At 55.8% G+C, this 23,533-nt stretch overlaps 2 protein-coding genes across 4 annotated transcripts in view; both read right to left on the reverse strand.

The window, feature by feature from the left end:
• Nucleotides 1-8,814, reverse strand: part of ISOC2 (isochorismatase domain containing 2) — a 9,517-nt gene extending 703 nt beyond the window's left edge. Inside the window, exons 1-5 of one of the 3 annotated variants that reach the window (XM_055370611.2) lie at nucleotides 8,567-8,814; nucleotides 2,814-2,954; nucleotides 1,965-2,174; nucleotides 1,589-1,659; nucleotides 1,318-1,435 (exon numbers count right to left, since the gene is read on the reverse strand). In XM_055370611.2, coding sequence (XP_055226586.1) covers nucleotides 1,318-1,435; nucleotides 1,589-1,659; nucleotides 1,965-2,174; nucleotides 2,814-2,951 — 537 coding nt within the window. In that variant the 5' untranslated portion in view covers nucleotides 2,952-2,954; nucleotides 8,567-8,814. Of the gene's footprint in view, nucleotides 1-1,317; nucleotides 1,436-1,588; nucleotides 1,660-1,964; nucleotides 2,175-2,813; nucleotides 3,241-8,566 lie in introns of all 3 variants that reach the window. The other 2 variants (XM_063701661.1, XM_063701660.1) reach the window with 2 other exon arrangements.
• Nucleotides 8,815-10,521: 1,707 nt separating this feature from the next.
• Nucleotides 10,522-11,789, reverse strand: C20H19orf85 (chromosome 20 C19orf85 homolog). The gene is made up of 2 exons (XM_055370615.2): nucleotides 11,432-11,789; nucleotides 10,522-11,017 (listed from the first exon to the last, which is right to left on the reverse strand). Exons 1-2 carry the CDS (start codon nucleotides 11,602-11,604, stop codon nucleotides 10,522-10,524), a joined length of 669 nt encoding a protein of 222 aa, XP_055226590.1. The 5' UTR covers nucleotides 11,605-11,789.
• Between the last annotated feature and the right edge of the window lie 11,744 nt (nucleotides 11,790-23,533).

Below are 23,533 nucleotides of genomic sequence, written 5' to 3' on the forward strand. Positions count from 1 at the left end.
TCTTAAGTAACCTCATTTCTCCCATCCCTCTTCTGGGCCCTCAGCTCACAAATCCAGCCTGGACTTTGCCCCTGAACTCGACTCATCTATCTAACTGCCTCTTACATAGACATGAGCAACCAACCGCATTTTATCCATCAGCAAGTCCCAGCAAGTTTATCTCCAGAAAATAAAAAAAATAAAAATAAAGAAAAAACAACAACAAAAAAGCCTGCATCCCCACTGCCTCATCACCGCTTGCCTGGGTGCCCAAATTAACCTCCTTACTGACAGGTCTCCCTCCTCCCCTCTATGCCACACTCCCTAATCCACTGGTCACACAGGGCCAGAAAGAACTTTGTAAACTGCCGATCTGATATGGCCAGCTCCCCTGCATCAAACCCTGATGGCTGCCCGTGGCTGAAATCCCAAACCTCTGGGCTCCGACTCCTGCGCGAAGACAGGCTGCTGGCTCCTCCCGCGCGGTGCTCACCCTGGCCTGCTACAGCTCCTCAAGGAAAGCTCAGTCCCCCCACCCCTGGGAACACTGTGAGTGCCTGATGCCCCCTTCCCCGGCAGGTCAGAATTCAGGGCCACCTCTGCCACTCTCACTCATCCCTCTGCAATTCCTGCCCCAGCTGCTGGTCACAATGTGTCACTGAACGTGGATTGCTGCAGACTCCAGGGCTCACCACAGTGGCTGGCACAGAGTGGGTGCTCGGTGAATGTCCCACAGAGCTGAACTAGAAGGAAGGCAATGAGCAGACCTGGGAGGGCCTGGGAATGTCAAGGTCTGGGGCCTCTCCAGCATCCTGAGGGCCAACAGCTTGAAGCAGGGGGGCCCAGTACCTGGCTGACCCCGGTAGCAGGGTGGCCAGTGGAGTCTGAGAAACTGGAGGAGGGGCACCCGGGCCGGAAGGGGCAGAGGCGGAGGAGATGGAGAGTTGGAGATGGGTGTGGACGGGTCAAGGGGCTTCTATCTAGAGGGTCTCTGCTGACCTGTTCTTCCCCAGTGTCCGCCTGGTCACTCCCTCCTTCAGTTCATTCTAAAGTCACCTGCTCCAGGATGCCCCCCAGACCCTCCAATACAAACCCCCTCCTCTGTGCCCTGACGCTCTGGATCGCCTCCCCCATTTTATTGTTCTCTGTGGTCCTTGTGGTCCATCTGTGGGCTCCTTTCATGGATTTATGGCGGTGACAGTGACCAGCAGCCTCCCCTCCAAGAACCTGGCTCCCCCTGGAGGCGGCAGCCTGCTGGTGCCGAGATGTATTCTCAGAGCCCAAAGACCAGACCTTTGTCAGATGCAGCGGAGGTGGGGGCGGCCAGGCAGGCATTACCTCCTTGAACTGGGGGTGGGCGGCATCGCCCACAAGCTGCAGAATGAGCCCTTCGCTGGTGGAGAGGAAGGCACCACTCTGTCTCATGCGGGCCAGAGCCACCAGCCGGTCCACCTGGCTGTGAGTGGGAGGGAGGGAGGGAAGGGTGGTGTGGACGCCGCAGTCTGGACACCCAGACACGCAGGCACCTTGGTGGGAATGCCGCCTGTGGCCCTTCCTGGGAGCCCCTGACGGCCCCCACGTACACCCACCCAGGGAGGGGCCCTCTCACCTGCGTGAGGAGCAGGCGTCCACCACCACGTGGACCTGCAGCCCCCGGTCTAGGAGGTCCAGGGTCGTGTTCTGTGGGTAGAGAGAGGTCAGGGCCAACCCCGGATAAGAACGGGGGTCCTGGGTAAGGAATTGGGGATGGTGAGTCAGAATTAGGGGCCCAGAATGGGGAGGAGGGAGGCTCGGATCAGAGCAGGGGGCCCCCAGGTCAGGAGGGGATCCAAGATAGGATGGGGCCCACAGGTGAGGAGAGAGGGCCCAGGTCAGGATGGGGGTCCTGCAGGGAAGTGGAGGTTTCTGGTCAGGGAAGGAGGTTCTATTTAGGATGGGGGTCCCAGGTTAGAACGAGGGACCCCTGGGGTCAGTCAGCATCTCACCAAGATGCAGGCCTGTGCCTCAATGCCACAGAGCAGCACAGAGCGCAGCTGGGGCCGACTGTCCAGCTCCTGTTGCAGGGCAGGCACCATGCTGAAGCAGGTCTTGGCCAGCGGCCGAAGGCCCTCAGTCCCCAGCTCGGGCACTGTGGGGCCCAGGCCTTGCGGGTACTGCTCCGTCAGCATGACTGGCACCTCAAGCAGCCGGGCCACCTGTGCCAGTGATGGGGAAGAAAGGTCAGGGTCTGAGGGAAGAAGAGCTGGGCCTGGACTCCTGGGTCTGAGGGAGGAGGGGCTGGGCCTGGACTCCTGCGTCTGAGGGAGGAGGGGCTGGGCCACTCCTGGGTCTGAGGGAGGAGGGGCTGGGCCTGGACTCCTGGGTCTGAGGGAGGAGGGGCTGGGCCACTCCTGGGTCTGAGGGAGGAGGGGCTGGGCCTGGACTCTTGGGTCTGAGGGAGGAGGGGCTGGGCCTGGACTCCTGGGTCTGAGGGAGGAGGAGCTGGGCCTGGACTCCTGGGTCTGAGGGAGGAGGGGCTGGGCCTGGACTCCTGGGTCTGAGCGAGGAGGGGCTACGCCTGGACTCCTGGGTCTGAGGGAGGAGGAGCTGGGCCTGGACTCCTGGGTCTGAGGGAAGAGGAAGTGGGCCCGGATCCCTGGGTCTGAAGGAAGAGGAGTTGGGCCTGGACTCCTGGGTCTGAGGGTGGAGGGCTGAGCCTGGATCCTGGGTCTGAGGGTGGAGGACTGAGCCTGGATCCTGGGTCTGAGGGTGGAGGGCTGAGCCTGTATCCTGGGTCTGAGGGTGGAGGGCTGAGCCTGGATCCTGGGTCTGAGGGTGGGGGGCTGAGGTCATACCCTGAGCATGCGGGCAGCCACTGAGACGATCTGTGGGAAGTAGGCGATGTTGTGGCGGAACTTCTCCTGCATGTCACACAGGAACAGGATAGAGGATCCTGGGAGGACTCGGCCCAGGCTGGGCCTGGCAGCCGCCATTTTCTGGGGGTGGGCAGAGGGACGGTGGGTCAGGCCCGAGGGCTCCTCTCAGTGTCTCCAGCTGGCGTCCAGGTCCTCACACTCAGCCTGGCAGGGCCCGGGGCACCTTGCCAACCTTCTTCCCACCTCCAGGTCTCTGTGTCTGCTGTTCCCTGGGCCTGGAATGGGCTTCTTTCTTATTTCTGTCCTATTCAGCAGGGAGGTGACTTCCTTGGGAAGCCTTCTGGGCCACATCCACACGTGGCTCTGGGTGTCCTTCTCCTGATCCCTGCGTTCTCCTTGCTGAGGACTGTGCACAATGTCAAGGAGTGCTTCATGATCCCGGTTACCGTCCGCCCCGGTTACCATCTACTCCGGTTACTATCAGTCCCGGTTACCATCAGTCCCGGTTACCATCAGCCCTGGTTACCATCAGCCTCAGTTACCATCTGCCCCAGTTACCATCAGCCCCGGTTACCATCCACCCCAGTTACCATCCGCCCCAGTTACCATCCACCCCAGTCACCATCCGCCCTGGTCACCATCTGCCCCGGTTACTATCCGCCCCGGTTACTATCAGATCCCAGTTACCATCAGTCCTGGTTACCATCAGCCCGTTACTATCAGATCCTGGTTACCAATAGATCCAGGTTACCAACAGCCCCAGTTACCATCAGTCCCGGTTACCATCAGATCCTGGTTACCATCAGCCCTGGTTACCATCAACCCCAGTTACCATCAGATCCCGGTTACCACCAGCCCTCGTTACTATCAGATCCTGGTTACCATCAGATCCTGGTTACATCAGTCCCGGTTACTGTCAGCCCCAGTTACTATCAGATCCCAGTTACATCAGTCCCGGTTACCGTCAGCCCCGGTTACTATCAGATCCCAGTTACATCAGTCCCGGTTACCGTCAGCCCCGGTTACTATCAGATCCCGGTTACATCAGTCCCGGTTACCGTCAGCCCCGGTTACTATCAGATCCCGGTTACATCAGTCCCGGTTACCGTCAGCCCCGGTTACTATCAGATCCCGGTTACATCAGTCCCGGTTACCGTCAGCCCCGGTTACTATCAGATCCCGGTTACATCAGCCCCAGTTACTGTCAGCCCTGGTTACCATCAGCCCCAAAACGGAGGCTCTGCTGGGCGTCCTCCTGTGTTGGGCCAGCCCACTCCCCAGGGCCTCCTGAATGAAGGGTCCACCCTGATCCTCACCCCGCTCCAAGAGGAAACTAAGGCCATATTCTTCAGCCATAGGAAAGAAGGGGGACCCTGCAGAGGCCACAACCTGGATAGACCTCAACACAAAAGCCACAGAGTGTGCGATCCCGTTTTCCTGAAATGCTCAGAACAGGCAAATCCGCAGACAGAAAGCAGATGGGGCCGGGCGCAGTGGCTCACGCCTATAATCCCAGCACTTTGGGAGGCTGAGGCGGGCGGATCACCTGAGGTCAGTTCAAGACCAGCCTGGCTAACATGGCGAAACCCTGTCTCTACTAAAAATACAAAAATTAGCCAGGCAGTGGCAGGTGCCTGTAACCCAGCTACTCGGGAGGCTGAGGCAGAAGAATCGCTTGAAACCCAGGAGGCAGAGGTTGTAGTGAGCCGAGATCACACCACTGCACTCCAGCCTGGGTGACTGAGCAAGACTCTGTCTCAAAAAAAAAAAAAAAAAAAAAGAGACTGGGCTTGGTGGCACACGCCTATAATCCCAGGACTTTGGGAGGCCGGGGTGGGCGGATCATCTGAGGCCAGGGGTTTGAGACCAGCCTGGCCAACATGGTGAAACCCCGTATCTACTAAAAATACAAAAAATCAGCCAGGCACGGTGGCACGCACCTGTTGTCCCAGCTACTTGGGAGGCTGAGGCAGGAGAATCACTTGAACCTGGGAGGCGGAGGTTGCAGTGAGCAGAGATAGCACCACTGCCAGTCCAGCCTGGACAATAAGAGCAAAACTCCATCTCAAAAAAAAAAAAAAAAAAAAGAGAAAGAAAGCAGATGGTTGGCTGCCAGGGGCTGTGGCTGGGAGGAATTCAGGTTGACTGCTGGGGGGTGTAGTTTTCAGTTTGGGATGGTGAAAATGCTCTGGGACTTGGTGGTGACTGCTGCAGAACAGCATGACTATGAATGCCACTCCACTGCGTTTTCAAATGGCTGAAAGGGTTTTATGTTAAGCGCATTTTACTACAATAAAAAAAAAAAAAAAAAAGAAAGAAAAGAAAGAAAAAAAGGACAGGCTGGTGAAGCCACCTGGCCAGCAATTCTTTTGCAGGGGAGGAAACCTCGATCCAGAGGGCCCGTTAACCTGCCCTAGGTCCTGCAGCCATACAGGGCACACCTGACTTCCACTCGGTCAGAGCGTCTACGCTGTCAGAGTGTCTATACCGCAGGGGCCCTGAATCAGCACGTCTTGGCCTACGTCCCTGGGAGGCTTGTGCTTTTGGGTCTCCGAGTTTGCTGCACAAGTGAGGGTTTGGGCTGGGCTTTTGTCTGCAGCTCTCTCCCCGTCTGTGTGTACAATTTGTTTGTACTTAACTCATTTATTCATTAATTCACCAGGGAAATGGGAGACCCTGGAGGCTCATTGGAAGCAAGACAGAAGGTGTTCTGGGAAGCTGAGGGAGGCAGGGCACTCAACAAGAAGCTGCTATTTTCTTTTCTTTTTTTTTTTTTGAGATGGAGTCTTGCTCTGTCACCCAGGCTGGAGTGTAGTGGCGCGATCTTGGCTCACTGCAACCTCTGCCTCCCAGGCTCAAGGATTCTCCTGCCTCAGTCTCCCAAGTAGCTGGGATTACAGGCTTGTGCCACCACTCCCGGCTAATTTTTGTATTTTTAGTAGAGATGGGATTTCACCATGTTGGCCAGGCTGGTCTTGAACTCCTGACCTCGTGATCCACCCGCCTCAGCCTCCCAAAGTGCTGGTGATTACAGGTGTGAGCCACCGCACCTGGCCTTGAGCTGCTATTTTCAAAGCTGGGTAGTGAGGACACTGTTGTTCCTTGTCTTTCTTTCTCTCTCTCGTCCTGGCCTCAAGCAACCCTCCTGCCTTGGCCTCCCTGTACTATTTTTTCTTTTTGAGACATGGTCTCATGATGTCATCCAGATTGGAGTACAGTGGCGCAATCATAGCTCACTGCATCCTTAACCTCCTGGGCTCAAGTGATCATCCCACCTCAGCCTCCCAAGTAGCTAGAGCTACAAGTGTATGCCACCACACCTGGCTAATTTTTGTATTTTTATATTTTTAGAGACAGGGTCTTGCTATGTTGCCCAGGCTGGTCTCGAACTCCTGGGTTGAAGCGAACCTCCCGCCTCAGCCTTGCAACATGCTGGGATTACAAGCGTGAGCCACCGCGCCTGGCCTATTATTCTTTCAACATAATCCATCTACCATAGCAAATGTTTTCTATGTGCACCATATCTCAAGTTTAAAAACGAATAAATGGTTAAAATGGTCAATTTTATGTTGTGCAAATTTTATCTCATTAAATAAAATTGAATGGAAACTCCCTCTGAAACAAAACCACAGTGAATTAATCCCATAATTACAGCTGTGATAAGTGGGATTTGGAGGGAAACAGATACAGCGTGGCAGGGGCTGCAGTGTTCTCCTAGAGAAACTGAAGACAGAAAAATGATCTTTTCACAAAACACAAAGCTGACTATTACTCCCCTGTCTCAAACTGTCCCCTGACCCCCGTGGATTCTCTCTGTCCTCAGGATTAAGATGCAGACACCCCTTTCCCCCCGGCCCCGCACTGCTCTGAAGACCCTCCAGCCTCAGCCCAGCCACTCCCTCCTCTCAAACAGCCCTTGCGGTTTCCTCCCCATGGAGTGACCCTCTCACGCCCACTCATGTGCTAACTCTTCCTCCCCTGTGCAGGAGGCGGGACCTGGGACACCCAGGCCCCAAGGGATGGTTCTGAGGGAACCAGGAGCTGGAGAGCTGACAGGTGGGTCACAAGGGTCCTGGAGTCTCTCTGCTGAGGGCAGTGAGGAGCCATGGAGGGGCAGATCTAGGGGCCAGCATGTCCAAAAGCCTAGGACAGGCATGTGTAGCACCCAGGAACTCCCCTCTGGCCTGGTAGGAGTGTGGGTCACAGCAACTCCTAGGGACAGGCGAGCAGCTGCATTTCTCAAAATGATGGATACACAAACCCTCTGACCTCAAAAGCTGCTCCTAAGCATTTATCCTACAGACATTCATGTGAAACAACACAGCAGGACTCTTCCCCAGAGCAAAGGAGCAGAAGTAAGTATCAATGTCCACAATGAGGGTACTGGTTACGTAAGTCATGCCATAACTATACTCTGTTATTCCTCGCAGCCAGAAAAAATTACGAGGAAGCTCTTTAAGTAACAATACGAAAACATGTTTGAGAGAAGTGAAAAAGAAGCAGAACAGTGTGTATGGAATGCTCCTTTTTGTGCCAAAGAAAAAAGGGAGAGGAAAATGTGTCTGTGTTGCCTATATCTATATCTGCTATCTCTGGCAAACAAGCAAGAAATGGGAGACTCAGGCGGGTGAACCAGGCACCGGGGAAGTGTGTAGGAGCCTTTTCACTGGGTCCTATTCTGTTTCTTCTGAATTCTGGACAATGTGCAACAAGTTGTCTAGTCAATACTATACACAATAAAGGGATGACATAAAGCCAAAACCCGGCAAAACTGATCTATGGCGTCAGAAGCCAGGACAGTGACTGCCCTTGGACCACAGCGATGGAAACGACGAGGGCGGGAGATCCTGGGATGTGGCGCATGTTTGACTTTTTTCTTTGGATACTTGTTTACACCAGGGTGCTCCCTTTATAAATATTTATTTAAGTTGTGTATTTGCAAACGGTTCGATTTTCTGCGTATGTGGTATTATTCCAGAAAAAGTGTTCAAAATGCAAAATACAAAGATGGCTTCAGGCCCCCGCCGTGCGGTTGAACTGGAGGCAAAGGCCAGAGAGCAGGAGGTCGGCGCTGGGGCCCAGTGGGACAGGGGAGAGTCAGGAAGGGGCAGCTGGGACGGTGGGGAAAGTCGGGGAGAAAGGCCCCCAGTTTCTGGTCGAGCGAGGGGCATGATCTGAAGATTCATAGGGGATCCCGGGGAGGGGAACTGGTTTTTGGGAGATGAAAAATTGGGGTGAGGGTAGGTGTGTGAGAGAGAGAGATGTGGAGGGGAGGTCTGGGCTGGAGAGGGTTGGGCGTGTCCTGCGGAACGAGGAGAGATTCAGCCTGGGTGGAGGGTACCCAAGGCCAAAGGGGGCGTGGCTGGAGGTGGGCGGCAACAGGGGGCGGGGTAGGGCCGTTGATTTCCCCACCCGGTCTCGGAAACCCGGCCTTGGAGCCCGGACTTCCTGGCTGTGTGACCTTGGGCAAGTTTCTCTTTGTCTTAGCCTCAGTTTTCTCGTCGGAGAAATGGGGATTAAACCTGCCCACCCCCCAGCGCTGTTACAGAGGCGGCAGGCGCGACCCGGGGACGCTTCCAATCTCTGGCCAGCCAATTCTGGCGGGGCCAGGTGGAGTCCTCCTTCTGGTCCTGTGACCTTGGCCCGGGACGCCCAGGCAGAGCCTCAGTTTCCCCATCTGCTAGGCGGTAAGGTCGGTCTCCAAATAGCGCCGGCAGCGAGAGAGGACTTACCCGGAAGGTGCCGGGTTCGAGCCCGGAACGGCCCCTCTGCAGGTGAGGCCGGGGGCACCCTCACCTCTCGGCGCTCGGACGGCCACCGCTGAGGCCTCTTGCGGGCTTCCCAGGGCTGGTTACCGTTTCGTTAGGGTTGGACACGTGGCCCACCCCCTGCACCGTCCGTTTTCCGCCCACTTGGGCCCAGCCGTCCAATCGACACTCATCATGCTCTGCCTCGCCCCTCTCTCCGGCCAATCCGCATGTGCCACTGCCTCTGCCCGCAATCGGCGCTCACCAACTCTCCCCGCCCCCTGCCTCTCAACCAATCCACATATGCCGCTGCTTTGCTCCCGCCCCAGGGGAGGGGCGGTGCCGGCAAGGCTGTCAGTCTCAAGAAAATGATTAGCTCGCAAAGGCGCCGTGGGGGTGGGGCAGCAGGTCGTTCTGCCAATGGAGAGCCGTAGAGGGCGTGAGTGGCGGCCGACGGGGCGGAGTCGCGCGGTGGTCTCCGAAGGGTCAGACTCTGGCTGGAGAGAGGGCGTCTCGGCCGGCCCCATTGCATAGAGCAGACCGCCGAGGCCGGGAGAGAGAGAGAGGGGTCTTACCTAGAGTAGAGGCATGTCTGCGGTTCGAACCCTGGCCCTCTCTCAAGAAATGGAGGCTTACAAAGATACCCAAGCACTTTCCAGGAAGGGGCTGGCTGAGGGAGCGATCAAGTGAGGAATTTGACGCCCCCCTGTCCTTTGCGCTCTGTGCTGCCTCAGTTTCCCCATCTGTACAGCACCTGCCTCCTCCGGTGGTGTTTAGAATAATTTAGACTCTGTGCTTGGAAATGGAGGTTGAGAGAAAGAATTTCCTATCTGTCTTGGAATAAATCCAAACTCCTCCCAATTCATGGTCGGCCTTCCTGGTCCCTGCAGACCTCGCCTCTCACCACTCCCCCTGCTCACTCCGCTCCAGCCACATGGGTCTCCTCTTGCTGTTCCTTCAATGTCCCACCACAGGGCCTTTGCACGTGTGCTGCCTCAGCCTGGAATCCTAGGACTCCCCATGGCCCAAACTTCCAGGCTTTCAAAGCCTTTCTTGACCACCTGGTGTCAGGTAGCCCTTCCATCAGGTCGCTGTTTTTATTTTTTTTGAAACATCAAAAAAAAAAGAAAAAAATTGCTCTATCACCCAGGCTGGAGTACCATGGTACAATCACAGCTTGCTGCAGCCTCAACCTCCCGGGCTCAAGCGATCCTCCCACCTCAGCCTCCTGAGTAGCTGGGACCACAGGTATGCACCACCACACCTGACTAATTTTTTAATTTTTTTGTAAAGATGGAGGTCTCACTCTGTTGCCCAGGCTGGTCTTGAACTCCTGGGCTCAAGTGATCCGCCTGCCTTGGCCTCCCAGAGTGCTGCGATTACAGGTGTGAGCCGCCGCACCCGGCCTTGTGTTTTATTTTCTTTTCAGCACTAACTCCAATCTGAATTGGAAATGAATCTTGCTTTTTGAAAAATGCATGGATATACTCTTTTATTGTCTGTTCCCCGCCAAAACATACACATGCACACAGAACAGGGAGCTCCCTGAGGCAGGGGTCCCATCCGCCTCGTTCACAGCTGAATCCTCAAGTCCTAGACCTGGGCCTGGCCCATAGTAGGCACTCGATACATCTTTGGGAATAAATGACAGGAGAACAAACATTAGGCAGAGGTGAGCCTGGGTGAGAGTGAGGGGTGGATGCCGAGATGAGGCTGGGCAGAAGGAAGGGGGAAGGCAGGAAAGCAAGAAGAGGTGGACGTGGGTCCCCTGGGCTGAGACCCCTGAGGCAGTGGTCTGAAGTGGGGTTCTGGGTTGGTTTATTTTCCCAGGGGCTGCCAGGAAGGGAGTGGATAGGTTGGGGGCTCCTGGAGAGGGCTGTAGAGCCGTCGTGGAGGGGCCTCTGGCTTGTCCTGGGTTCTGGGCTGGGTTGTGATTGGCCTCATGGGGAGCTGGTCCCCCAACCCTCGGGGATCCCCTGAGAATCCCAGGCACGAGGCACCTCCCAGCAGTCCACCCAACCCCAGTCGGGAGCCACGAGATCAGCCTCTTCCCCCAGGGCATGCTGGGGAAGGGGCAGGGGGCCGCAGAAATGTGGGACCTGCCTCAGGTCCAGCTGGCCCAGGTTGCGATAGGACAGACCCGGCGCTGGCAGGGGAGCATCAGGACCAGAGGAGGAGTCCCATGGCATTGAGGCACACTCTGGGGTGAGCGCAATGTTGTCAAAGAGGTCGAGGGTAGAGGTGTCCAGGGCAGCGAGACTCAGGCTGGCGCTGGCATGGGGAGCCTCAGTGGGGGCCACAGCACAGGCCACTCCCAGGAAGGGGGATGGAGGCGGCGGGGGTGGCTTTTGGAGCGAGGGTCTCTGGGGAGGTGCCTCCTGGGACAGGATGGAGAGGGCCAGGCGCTGGGTGGCGGCCTCAATCTTGGTGAACTGCCTGTAAAGACAGATGTGACCAGGCTGGTCTCTAACGCCTGAACTCAAGTGATCCTCCTGCCTCGGCCTTTCAAGGTGCTGGGATTGCAGGCTTGAGCCACCACCCCCGGCCAGCATATTTGCAAGGGTCACCTATGTGGTCGCATCACATCATGCTAGTTATTTATTTTGGTGATTCCTGACCGTCCGCCACCCCCATGAAAACACAACCTCCACGACAGCAAGGAACTTTACCTGCTTTGCTAACTGGCCTGGCACACAGTAGGCACTCAATAAATGCACGTTGACTGTTGCTGGCATCCAGCCCTGGGGGCTGCTCCTCTCTGTCTGTACCTGGTCTCCCCCAGCCAAGGGTGCTGGTTGCTCCTTCCCCTCTTCCCCCTCCCGTGCCCACCTTCCCCACCAGCCCCCTCACCTGCAGATCTGGTTGTGCAGAAACCTTCTGTGGTTGGGCCGCCTCTTGGGGGGCCGGGTGCGCCGGGGCTGCAGGGCCCGCAGCATGTGGGCGGCCGCCCCGCTCACAAAGGCACACAGCTCCCGGGGGCCGGGCTCGGAGACCCCAGAGCCTTCGGGGACCCCGGGGTGCATGGCCAGGGTGGTCTGGAGTAACTCCCCACAATATTGCTGACCAAAGCGCCCCCCAAATCTGTGAGCAGGGAGGGACAGGGGACTCTGGAGGCCCAGGCACCCCAGGCTGGGGAGGAGGCAGGGCTGGGAATTGGGCCAAGGCCTCCCCACTGTGCCCTAACCCTGTCCCCACCTCCCAGGAGCCCAACCTGAAGTCTGAGGGAGCGGCAGGTGGGGGCTAATATAGGAAGGCAGGGAACAGGGAGGGGAGGAGGCTTTCTGGGACCCTCTAAGTGCCCAATTAGCGCATAGTTGGACCTGGGATATGGAACCGCCGTGCGTTGGCGGGGGACAGAGAATGGTGCCTGGAGATGGCCAATTAAGGGAACAAAGGCCTCGTTCGGGAGGCGAGGCCGCCAGTAAGTCAAATGCAGCGATTGAGCGTGGAGGACCCTTAATTGGAGCTGTGGGGAGGGGGCTGGGAGGGAGGGGAGCTGGGCTGCACCTGCCCACCCACCCTCAGACACACCTGTGCCTCCCTCCCTCTGCTCAGCCCGGCACCTTAGGAGGGGAAACCGAGGCTCCCAAAGGGGCTGGTGCAGGCCGAGGTCTCCAGCCAGCAGGAGGGGTTGGCTCCTGGAGGGTCACCCCTGAAATCCTGGGGCTCATAGAATCCTGAGCAGTAGAGTGAGGGAGGAGAGGGGAAGGGTGTGGCAGGACGGGAGGGGACGGGAGAACAGGGCGCAGTCTCCCCCAGGGTGTTTTATTGAGGCACTGGGACCCCTGGTGTCTGTGGGAGGCAGAGGATGGGCCGGGTCCCCTTGTTTCTGGAAGGGTGTTGGCTGGAGCGGGGACCCTGGGTCTCAGGTTGGGTAGGGGAGCACCAGGTGTGACAGCCTCAGTCTCTGCTTGGACCCCTACCCTCGGGGGTCTGCTCTGGGAAGCCAGGATGTTTCCCGAAATTGGTGTAACAAATGACCACGGCTCAGTACCTAGAACCGCACGCGCGATTCTCCTGCCTGAAGCAGGGATTTAAAGCTGACAGCATGAGTTTGCTTCCCAGGCCCACTCACTGGCCAGCAGTACTATGGGCAAGGTCAGCAGTTGAGGTCCTACCAGGCCTAGGGTGGGGGCCAGCAGGCAGGTGGGGGCATATTGGGAGCTGGGGCTGAGTGCAGCCAGTGATGTTGCCAGAGGTCCAGTTTCCTGTCAGCAGGACATGGTGAGACCAGCTGCAGTAGGACAGACAGACACCCAGTGCCCTCACCAGCCATGGCACGTACACGTTGACTGCTACCCCTGCCATGCTCAACACTACCACTGTGCTGAACCACTGCACAGGTGGGGCTGCTGGGCCTGGTGTGGCTGGTGTCTGTGTTGGGGACATCATTGGCCTCCCATGTTTCTCTCGGGTGTCTCCAACGGTCTCCAGCCTCCTAGACAGCCTCTTGTACTCTGCCCCTTGGTCCCTCTGCCTGCCAGCTGTCTGTGACTCACACTAGCCCCATTGCTATCTCTCCATCTCGCCTGCCCTTGCTCGTTCCTCTTCTGCTCCTCCTGGCTTTCTGTCCATCCCTGGGTTATCCACAATTCTCTCAACTATCATCTATCTATCACCTGCCTATCTATGGATCTATCATCTATGTATGTGTGTATGTATGTATATATCTATTTTTAGAGACAGAGTCTGGCTCTGCCACCCAGGATGCACTGCAGTGGTGTGATCCTGGCTCACTGCAGCCTTGACCTCTTGGGCTCAAGGGGTCCTTCCACCTCAGCCTCCTGAGAAGCTAGGACTACAGGACCTGCCACCATGCTTGGCTAATTTTTTTCTTTTGTAGAGATGGGGTCTCACTATGTTGCCCAGGCTGGTCTCAAACTTCTGGGTTCAAGTGATTCTCCTGCCTTGACCTCCCAAAGTGCTCGGGTCACAGGCGAGAGCCACCGTGCCCAGCCTCTCTCCTCTGTATTGTCTCTCTGACTTCATCTCTCCCATTTGTGTTCTGGTTCCTCTCCCTGTCTCTGTCTCTTTCACAGTCTCTGGAGTTTCTCTCAGTGTTTATGTTTTAGACTCTGGATGCTCTTCACTGCCTGTCTCTCAGCTTTTCTGTTTCTGTCTCTCTGTCTTCCCCAGGGCATGGTGTGTGTGTGTGTGTGTGTGTGTGTGTGTGCACATGTGTGATTGTTACTGGATGGTACTGTGCAGTTCCAGTCTCCTGGTGTCCAAAACAAAGAATTGGATGAGACGCGCACAGACAGCAAAGGAAAGGAGCGAACGTTTATGAAGCACAGTATTCCACTCTCAGAGGGGAGAGCGGACTGAGCTCTCCGAGATGAGATCAGCCCCAGTTTGTTACATTTCATGGCGTTTTTTTTTTTAAAGGACTCTTTTTAAATTTTTTTTTATTTTTTATTTTTGAGATGGAGTCTTGCTCTGTCGCCCAGGCTGGAGTGCAGTGGTGCGATCTCAGCTCACTGCAACCTCCGCCTCCCGGGTTCAAGTGATTCTCCTGCTTCTACCTCTAGAGTAGCTGGGATCACAGGCATGTACCACCATGCCCGGCGAACTTTTGTGTGTTTTTAGTAGAGATGGGGTTTCACCATGTTGGCCAGGCTGGTCTCGAACTCCTGACCTCAAATGATCCGCCCGCCTCGGCCTCCCAAAGTGCCGGGATTACAGGCATGAGCCACCGCGCCCGGCCGTACATTTCATGGTCTTTTATATGTTTTTCATCACTTGCTTAACCTCACTTTATCTCTTGTAAGTTAATTGCTCATCCTTGCCTAATCTTACTTTATCTCTTTTGACAAAATTGCTCATCTTTAGCTGTATTTTTCGTGGCCAAACTGCTACTGCAAGTCCTTCTGGCTTATTTTCCTTATCCTGCATGTTCCAACTCACTGCTTCCTCCCTTATTTCTCATGTCCTGCTTCTGCCATCTGACACGTTTTGCTTCTGCTTAAGCTAACCTATGTCCAACGGTCCCCTTCGCCCCCCGAATTCCTCTGCTATTCTCCTGCCTCAAGATGTCCGTGAGTCTGGTTCACGCCTGTGGTATTGGGGGTGGCCTGAAGGTGAAGGTTTCCTGTCCTGTTCCGCTCCAGGTCTCAGGCACAGAGGGAAGGGTCCAGGGTCCCTTGGCAAGAGGCCAAAGGGAGCAGACCCCTGGGTCTCTGGAGGATGGGAAGGGAAGGATTGGCTCTGAGGGCCGGGAAGGGGCCGCCGCCACGTGGCTGGGGTATGACCTTTGCTACCTTGATACACACTTTATCGTGTGTATTCACATCTGGTAGCTCTTATTTCAAAATTTGCATTCCACAGTCCAGGGGCCAAGAGCAACATCCGCCGGCCAGCTCTGTCCCACTCAGGCCGGCCAGGAATGCACAGGGCGGCCGCCTGCAGGCTGCGGCCTCGGGACTGTCCACCAGGGGGCGCCCACCCGGCCGGTGCTGGGCGGCCCGGCTCAAGGGGTGCGGCCCGAGAACTTGGGGCCCTCTCCTGTCTCCTGTCATTGAGAACAATCAGCCACAGCAGGGAGCTGGCTTCATGGGGTCGTTGTTGAGGACCTGCACTTCCAGGTGCTGGAAGGTCTTCCCCAGCCTCCTCTCCCCTATCCCAGCCCTTGAAATTGTGTGTGTGTTGGGGGTGGATTGTCATTCAACAAACATTTATTGAGCACCTTGCTTTACTGAGCAATGGAGGAGGTGAAGTCAGAGAAGCCGAGGTGGCGCGGGGAGCAGACCTGCAGGGCTTTGTGAGCCAGGCAAGGGTTGGGCTATGAGGGTAAGCATGATGGAGAACCATAGAGGGTTTGGGGCAGGGTCTGACCCAACCTTCTTTGCAGGCCTTGCTACAGCTGGAATGTGGAGACTCCACCCTCCAATCCCCCTACAATCTGGATGGGGGTGTCAGGGCCAGGCCAGGGAGCCAGGGACAACCCAGGGTGTGTCCTTCCCTGTCCCCACCTGCTCATCTGCTACCTGCTCCCTCTCATCCGGTCATTGTGGGACCTTGTTTCCCTTAATTTTTTTTTTTTTTTTTTCTGAGATGGAGTTTTGCTCTGTCACCCAGGCCGGAGTGCAGTGGCGCGATCTCGGCTCACTGAAAGCTCCGCCTCCCAGGTTCATGCCATTCTCCTGCCTCAGCCTCCCAAGTAGCTGGGACTACAGGTGCCTGCCACCACGCCTGGCTGATTTTTTGTATTTTTAGTAGAGATGGGGTTTCACCGTGTTAGCCAGGATGGTCTCAATCTCCTGACCTCTTGATCCACCCGCCTCGGCCTCCCAAAGTGCTGGGATTACAGGCGTGAGCCACTGCATGACTAGTCTTTTTTTTTTTTTTTTGAGACAGAGTCTCTCTCTGTCGCCCAGGCTGGAGTGCAGTGGTGCAATCCTGGCTCACTGCAACTTCTGCCTCCTGGGTTCAAGAGAGTCTCCTGCCTCAGCCTCCCAAGTAGCTGGAATTACGGGCGTGCACCACCACGCCCGGCTAACTTTTGAATTTTTGTAGAGACGGGGTTTCACCATGTTGGCCAGGCTGGTCTCGAACTCCTGACCTCAGGTGATCCGCCTGCCTTGGCCTCCCAAAGTGCTGGGATTACAGGCGTGAGCCACCGCCCCCGGCCCCCTTAAAATTTATTATAAAAATGTACAGATGGCAGAGTCACAATGTATCACCCTAGTGTTCCCAACCCAGACGCAGAGGGGCCAACCCTGTCGTATTTGGTTCACAACTCTTCTTCTGAGAGAAGGCAGGCCTTGGCTGCATGTGTCCCCCCAGATTCAGATGTTGAAGTTGTAACCCCCATGCTCCAGAGTGAGACAGTATTAGGAGAAAGTCTTTAAAGAGGCAATTAATCTGAGTCTCAGTGGCTCACGCCTGTAATCCCAGCACTTTGGGAGGCCGGGGCAGGTGGATCACCTGAGGTCAGGAGTTCGAGACCAGCCTGACCAACATGGAGAAACCCCGTCTCTACTAAAAATACAAAATTAGCCGGATGTGGTGGTTCATGCCTGTAATCCCAGCTTCTCTGGAAGCTGAGGCAGGAGAATCACTTGAAGCTGGGAGATAGAGGTTTCAGTGAGCCGAGATCACACCATTGCACTCCAGCCTGAGCAACAAAAGTGAAACTCCGTCTCGATGAAAGAAAAGAGGCCGGACGCGGTGGCTCAGCCTGTAATCCCAGCACTTTGTGAGGCTGAGGCGGGCGGATCACGAGGTCAGGAGATCGAGACCATCCTGGCTAACATGGTGAAACCCCATCTCTACTAAAAATACAAAAAATTAGCCGGGCATGGTTGCGGGAGCCTGTAGTTCCAGCTACTTGGGAGGCTGAGGCAGGAGAATGGTGTGAACCCGGGAGGCGGAGCTTGCAGTGAGCCGAGATCGGGCCACTGCACTCCAGCCTGGGCGACAGAGCGAGACTCCATCCCCAAAAAAAAAAAGAAAGAAAAGAAAAGAGAGGAGAGGAAAGGAGAGAGGAGGGGAGGGGAGGGGAGGGGAGGGGAGGGGAGGGGAGGGGAGGGGAGGCAATTAAGTTAAACAAGGCCATTAGGGTGGGCCCTAATGCAATCTGACTGGTGTCCTTACAGAAGAGATTAGGACACAGACATACACAGAGGGGCCACCATGGAGGCCCCACAAGGAAGACAAGCGTCTGCAAGCCAAGGGGAGAGGCCTCGGGGGAAAGCAACCCTCCCGACACCTTGACCGCGGACTTCTGTACCCAGAACCGGGAGAAAATAAGTTTCTGTTGTTGGGGCTACTCAGTGTGGAACTTTGTTATGGGGGTCCCAGCAGACTCGTATATATAATGAGTGTATTCGCTATCTACGCTGTGTAAGAAATAGCCACTGATGCAATGGCTTTAAACAACGTACATTCATTATCTCACAGTTCCGTGGCCAGGAGTCCAGTACCATGGTTTATCTTGGTCCTCTGGTCAGGATCGCTGCAATCCTCGAGTGACCCAGGGCTGTGGTCTCATCTGAGGTTGGGGTCCGCTCCCAAGTTTACAAAGCAGCATCCATTTCTGTGCTTCTTTTTTTTTTTTGAGACGGAGTCTCGCTCTGTCGCCCAGGCTGGAGTGCAGTGGTGCGATCTCAGCTCACTGCAAGCTCCGCCTCCCGGGTTCACGCCATTCTCCTGCCTCAGCCTCCCGAGTAGCTGGGACTACAGGCGCCCGCCACCACATCCGGCTAATCTTTTGTATTTTTAGTAGAGACGGGGTTTCACTGTGTTAGCCAGGATGGTCTCGATCTCCTGACCTCGTGATCTGCCCGCCTCGGCCTCCCAAAGTGCTAGGATTACAGGCGTGAGCCACCGCGCCCGGCCTCATTTCCGTGCTTCTGAGGAAGGCATGGAGCCCTGGGTTCACGGCCAGCAGGAGAACCTCAGTGCTTCCCATCTTTGATCTCTAGGCCCAGCTTTAAAGAGCTCCACTGACTAGGTCAGATCCACCCAGGGTAATCTTCCTGTATTAGTCAGGGTTCTCCAGAGAAACAGAATCAATAGGCTATGTCTGTCTATCCACCCATCAATCAACCTATAAATCCATCTATTTATCCATAGATTGATCTATGAGGATAGCGATAGATATGAATAGCTACAACAATATAGATATATCTCTCCAGAAAGAGAGTGATTAGAAGGTATTGGTTCATGTGATTATGGAGGCCAAGAAGCCCCATGTTTGCTGTCTGCAAACTGGAGAACCAGAAAAGCCAGTGGTGTAGTTGGAGGGCCTGAGAACCAGGAGCTGATGGAGTAGATTCCAGCATGAGTCTGAAGGCTGGAGGACCAGGAGGCCCGAGGGCAGGAGAAGACTGATGCTACAGCTCAAGCCTGAGGGCAGGGATGGAGTTCCACCTTCCCCTGAGGCTGAGGCCCACCCACCCTGCGGGAGGCTGCCTGCTTGGCTCATGCTGCCAATTAATCTCTTCCGGAAACACTGTCACGGACACACCCAGAATCATGTTTAACCAGGTATCTGCGCATCCCGCAGCCCAGTTCAGTACATGCATAAAATTTAACCGTCACTTTTCCCCTTGATGAACTCAAAGTCCACTAATCAGGATCCTAGTTTTTTTTTTTTAATGAGACAGAGTTTCGCTCTTGTTACCCAGCCTGGAGTGCAGTGGTGCGATCTCAGCTCATTGCAACCTTCGCCTCCTGGGTTCAAGCGATTTTCTTGCCTCAGCCTCCCAAGTAGCTGGGATTACAGGTGCCCCGCCACCATGCCCTACTGATTTTTTGTATTTTTAGTAGAAATGGGGTTTCACCACGTTGGCCAGGCTGGTCTCAAACTCCTGACCTCAGGTCATCCACCCGCCTTGGCCTCCCAAAGTGCTGGGATTACAGATGTAGGCCACCGCGCCTGGCCTCAGGATCCTTGATTGCATCTGCCAAGACCCCCCTTGCCTTCACCATATCACATAACCATCACATCCACATGATGCAAAGGCACTCACACAAGGGCACGGGTCCCTGGGGGTCATCGTAGAAGGTAGCAGCCACTCTTAGGGAGGAAATTTAGCATGTATCTGTCCCTGTCCGTTTTTGCACTTAAAATGGAGGAATGTTTTACCTGTACAGATGGAACCCTGTATATTGTTCCTTCCTCCAGGGAGTCTGCCCTGGTTTCCCCCAGGCTGCGTGAGGAAGGTTTTACCTGTACAGATGGAACCCTGTATATTGTTGCTTCCTCCAGGGAGTCTGCCCTGGTTTCCCCCAGGATGCATGAGGAATGTTTTACCTGTACAGATGGAACGCTGTATATTGTTGCTTCCTCCAGGGAGTCTGCCCTGGTTTCCCCCAGGATGCACAAGGAGTCTCCCCTGGCTCCCATGTCCTGGGCAGCCTCCATGAGTGCCTGACCATGCATGTGAGACCTGCTCGATAGGCCTTGGAAGTGGGTGGACTCTGGGGTTGGGCACATTCCTGGTCCAACCACTTCTGGGCTGTATGAATTCCTTCCTGGTTACAGGACACTACATCACTTCCTGGTTCTGTGGCTTGGCCATGAGACTTCAGAGGGCCTTGCCTTACCCCACTGTGAAATGGGGATCACACCCCTTCTGAGTGGAGAGGCCCGTTAGCTTGGGGCCGGCTGGGGCTGCCACGGGGGCCTTAAGAGATGTCAGAAGGGAGCATCCTGGCCAGGTGCGGTGGATCATGCCTGTAATCTGAACACTTTGGGAGGCCGAGGCGGGTGGATCATCTGAGGTCAGGAGTTCAAGACCAGCCAAATTAGCTGGGCATAGTGGCAAATGCCTGTAATCTCAGCTACTCAGGAGGCTGAGGCAGGAGAATCATTTGAACCCGGGAGGCCGAGGTTGCAGTGAGCCAATATTGTGCCATTGTACTCCAGCCTGGGCAATAGAATGGGACTCTGTTTCAAAAAAAAAGAAGGAAGCATCCTGAGTCTGTGGGAGGCATGGGCCTGCCCCCTGGGTCCCCTGTCCTGGGGGATGGCCGGCAACCGCTGACTCCCTTTGCCCGTCCCCTCCGCCTTCAACCTAAAATGCATCTCTGGTTCCTTACCCAACTTGTTTGGAAATGGACGTTTTATTTTTTGTCGCTGGCCCTGGGAATCCAGTCATTACCCCAGATCCCTCCTTCACTCCCTGACCCCACTTTCTGGAGAGGGAGGGAAAGGGAGTGGCAGGTCCCTTCTAAAGCCTTCGGCTGATCCTCCTGGGATTGGGGTGGATGGAGAAGAATCTCCCAAGTGCGTGCAGGGCCTCTGGGTGGAAGTGACAGCGCAGTCCCCAGGAAAGGGTGGGTACCTAGAGGGGCTGAATGGTTTACCTGGCTGGCAGGGGGCAGGGCTCAGAGTCTGAGGCTGGGCAAGGAGGCTGATCTAGTTGGGGTGGGGGGAACCGTGCCCCCAAAACACCTGGTGCGAGGTGTTGTTGGCCAGAAACAGAAACGTCTGGGGCCTGCAGGGGTGCAGGGGTGCGCATCCGGGCGTCTGCTTGGTCCTGCGTTTGAGGCTCTGGAGGTCCCCTTGCTGCCCTGGAGCTTTATCCCCTGCTGGGTTTTTCCCTGCAGCACTGAGCAGCGGGTAGTCTGTCTTCTTTGTTACCACTGCATGCCCTGGGAGGTTTTGTGAGCTCACTGGGATGGTAAGTTTTTTATTGGTTTTCCCCCTCCACATTGCTATGACCCAGCTCCCAGGGCAGGACCTGGGGTGGAGCCCTGGTCTGGACTGTGAGTGGGAGCGCTGCTGGGCCTGGAACAGCTGCAGCTGAGGATTCTGTGTGATCTTATCCATGTTTTTGGCTATTTGATTCTGTTTTTGTCTGTTTGTTTGTTTGAGATGGAGTCTTGCTCTGTCGCCCAGGCTGGAGTGCTGTGGCACGATCTCGGCTCACTGCAAACCTCCATCTCCTGGGTTCAAGCAATTCTCCTGCCTCAGCCTCCTGAGTAGCTGGGACTACAGGCACGCGCCACCATGCCCGGCTGATTTTTGTATTTTTAGTAGAGTCGGTGGGGGGGGGGGGGGGGGTTTCACCACGCTGGCCAAGCTGGTCTCGAACTCCTGACCTTGTGATCCGCCTGCCTCAGCCTCCCAAAGGCCTGGGATTACAGGCGTGAGCCACTGCACCCAGCTGATTCTGTTTACTTGTCAGCATGAGGGACCTGACAACATCCCTTGAAGGGCTACACAGATGTTCCGGGGGGTTGGGAGACAACCCCACCTCCCCATCTGGGTCCCTGAGACTCCTCCTTGGCCTGGAAAGTGCTGGACACAAGGCTGGCCTGAGTTTCCTCCCGTCACTGTCTCCAAGGGGCTGCGAGGCTGTTCTGAAAACAAACCTGTTGAATCCACACCACCTTTTCAGAGACAGCAGGTTGCCCAAGGCCATTGACTTCAAAACCTTTGTTCACCTTCTGGCTGCAAAGTGGGGAATGTTAAGGAGAGTAAGAGCCAGTCTTAGCCATGCCAATCTCTCTTTCTTTTTTTTTGAGAGGGTCTCGCTCTCTTGTCCAGGCTGGAGTGCAGTGGTACAATCTTGGTTCACTGCAGACTTAACCTCCCAGGCTCAAGCGATCCCCTCACTTCAGCTTCCTGAGTAGCTGGGACTACAGGCATGTACACCACAGGAAACTTATTTTTTGTAGAAATGAGGTCTTGCTATACTGCCCAGGCTGGGTGTCCCATCCCTTTTGTAATGCCTCTGCGTGGGCAGGTAAATGAGGGGGGCTGAGCTGAGGGCCCCTTTCACTACTGCAGAGACCAAAATGGCCCGAGGCAAGGGGGACGGAAGTGGGATCCGCACCTCTGGGCTTTCCTAGCCTGGCAGCCAGCTGGGCAGTGCATTCCCATCCACGTCCCCACCCTGCATGGCAGCCGCTTTGTGTGGTTAATGCTGATGTGAAAGGAGTGTTGGGCTGAGCTGGATGCCAAGGGTTTTTACACGCACGAATGCACGGAGACATCAGCACCAAGACCCTGTAAGGTAGGGGTGGGTCCACACCAGCGCAGATCAGCCCTGAGTTCCAGCCTGCTTGTGGACTTGGGAAACGGTGTGGGAGGCTGGAAAAATCCACTCATTCAACAAACAAGTACCGTCTGCTTCTCCATCAGGGCCCATGTTGGTTGTTTGGAATACCTGGGCAGCAAAGACACGAAAGGTCCTCGCTGTCATGGGACATAGATAAATGTCGCTGAGCATGTAAGAGGGACACCACCTAGCACAGGAGGCTTTCCAGTGGGATCTTGCTGGGCAGGGATGGGTTAAGGGCAGAAGGGCCTTCTGGCCTGAGAAACAGCATGCAGAATGGTCTTCAGGCTGAGGGTACTGCCTTTGAGCAGTGGCTCTCAACTAGTGAACATGTGGCAATGTCTGGAGATATTCTTTTTGTTGTTGTTGTTGTTGTTTTTAACACAAGGTCTCACTCTGTCACCCTGGCTGGAGTGCAGTGGCACGATCTTGGCTCACTGCAACCCCCGACTCCTGGGCTCAAGCGATCCTCTTGCCTCAGCCTCCTGAGTAGCTGGGGTTACAGGCGCCTGCCACCATGCCCGGCTAATTTTTGTATTTTTAGTAGAGACGGGGTTTCACCATGTTGGCCAGGCTGGTCTTGAACTCTTGACCTCAAGTGATCTGCCTGCCTCAGCCTCCCAAAGTGCTGGGATTACAGGTGTGAGCCACCGCGAAAATCTCTATCTGGAGATATTCTGAGCTCTCCTACGGGGTGTGTGGAGCGGGGCTGGGAATGCTACCTGCATCTACTGAGTGGGGGCCAGGGATACTGCTCACACCCTAGAGTGTGTAGGACAGTCCCCGCTGCAATGAATCCATCCCAAATGGCACTAGTGCTCTGGTTGAGAAACTGCGTTTAATGACCCTCAGAAAAGCCAGTGTGGCTGGAACGCTGGGTTGGGCGGGGGTTGAGCATGGAAAGGGGCTCTGGAGCAGCTCGGTCTCCCACTAAAACCCTAGGCCCCACAAGGAGTCTGGATTCCAGCCTCCCTGAACGGACCTTTGCCCAGCAGGAACCAGGTTTCTGCAGCGTCTGGATGAGCGTGCACGAAGCACACGCCTGAAAATCCTGAGCACGTGGCTCTACCGAGGGACTGGAAGCGCTCCAGGCCTCGGTTTCCCGCTGGAGCGATTACACCCTGGGGGCGGGGCCCGCTTCACGGGAGGGATTTTTGTACAACCGTGGTGCATGGAAGGATTTTTTTGCAGATGAGAGGGAATCGGTATTAATAAAGGGGAACTTGCGACCCCGCGTCTCGAGCTGGCCGTCCCTGGCCTTGGGCTCACCGGGGCCTCGGCCCCCAAGACCTGACAGCTGGAGTCCGCGACCACAACTGGGAGAACTACAACTCCCAGGATGCCGCGCATCGCCTGCGCCCGAGCTCGACGAGGCCTCGGACAGCCAATGGAAGGGTCCGGGGGCGGGAACTCGGAGTACGTGCGTTGTGACGCACCGACG

Source organism: Gorilla gorilla, chromosome 20, assembly GCF_029281585.2.
Source record: "Gorilla gorilla gorilla isolate KB3781 chromosome 20, NHGRI_mGorGor1-v2.1_pri, whole genome shotgun sequence".
NCBI lineage: Eukaryota > Metazoa > Chordata > Mammalia > Primates > Hominidae > Gorilla > Gorilla gorilla.

What these genes read in the sequence shown, in the direction of transcription:
- C20H19orf85 (XM_055370615.2), bottom strand. Translation starts at nt 11,604, where the DNA reads ATGCACCCCGGGGTCCCCGAAGGCTCTGGGGTCTCCGAGCCCGGCCCC. An exon ending in CTGCACAACCAGATCTGCAG is followed by an intron (nt 11,018 to 11,431) that starts GTGAGGGGGCTG and finishes CTGTCTTTACAG; the next exon opens with GCAGTTCACCAAGATTGAGG.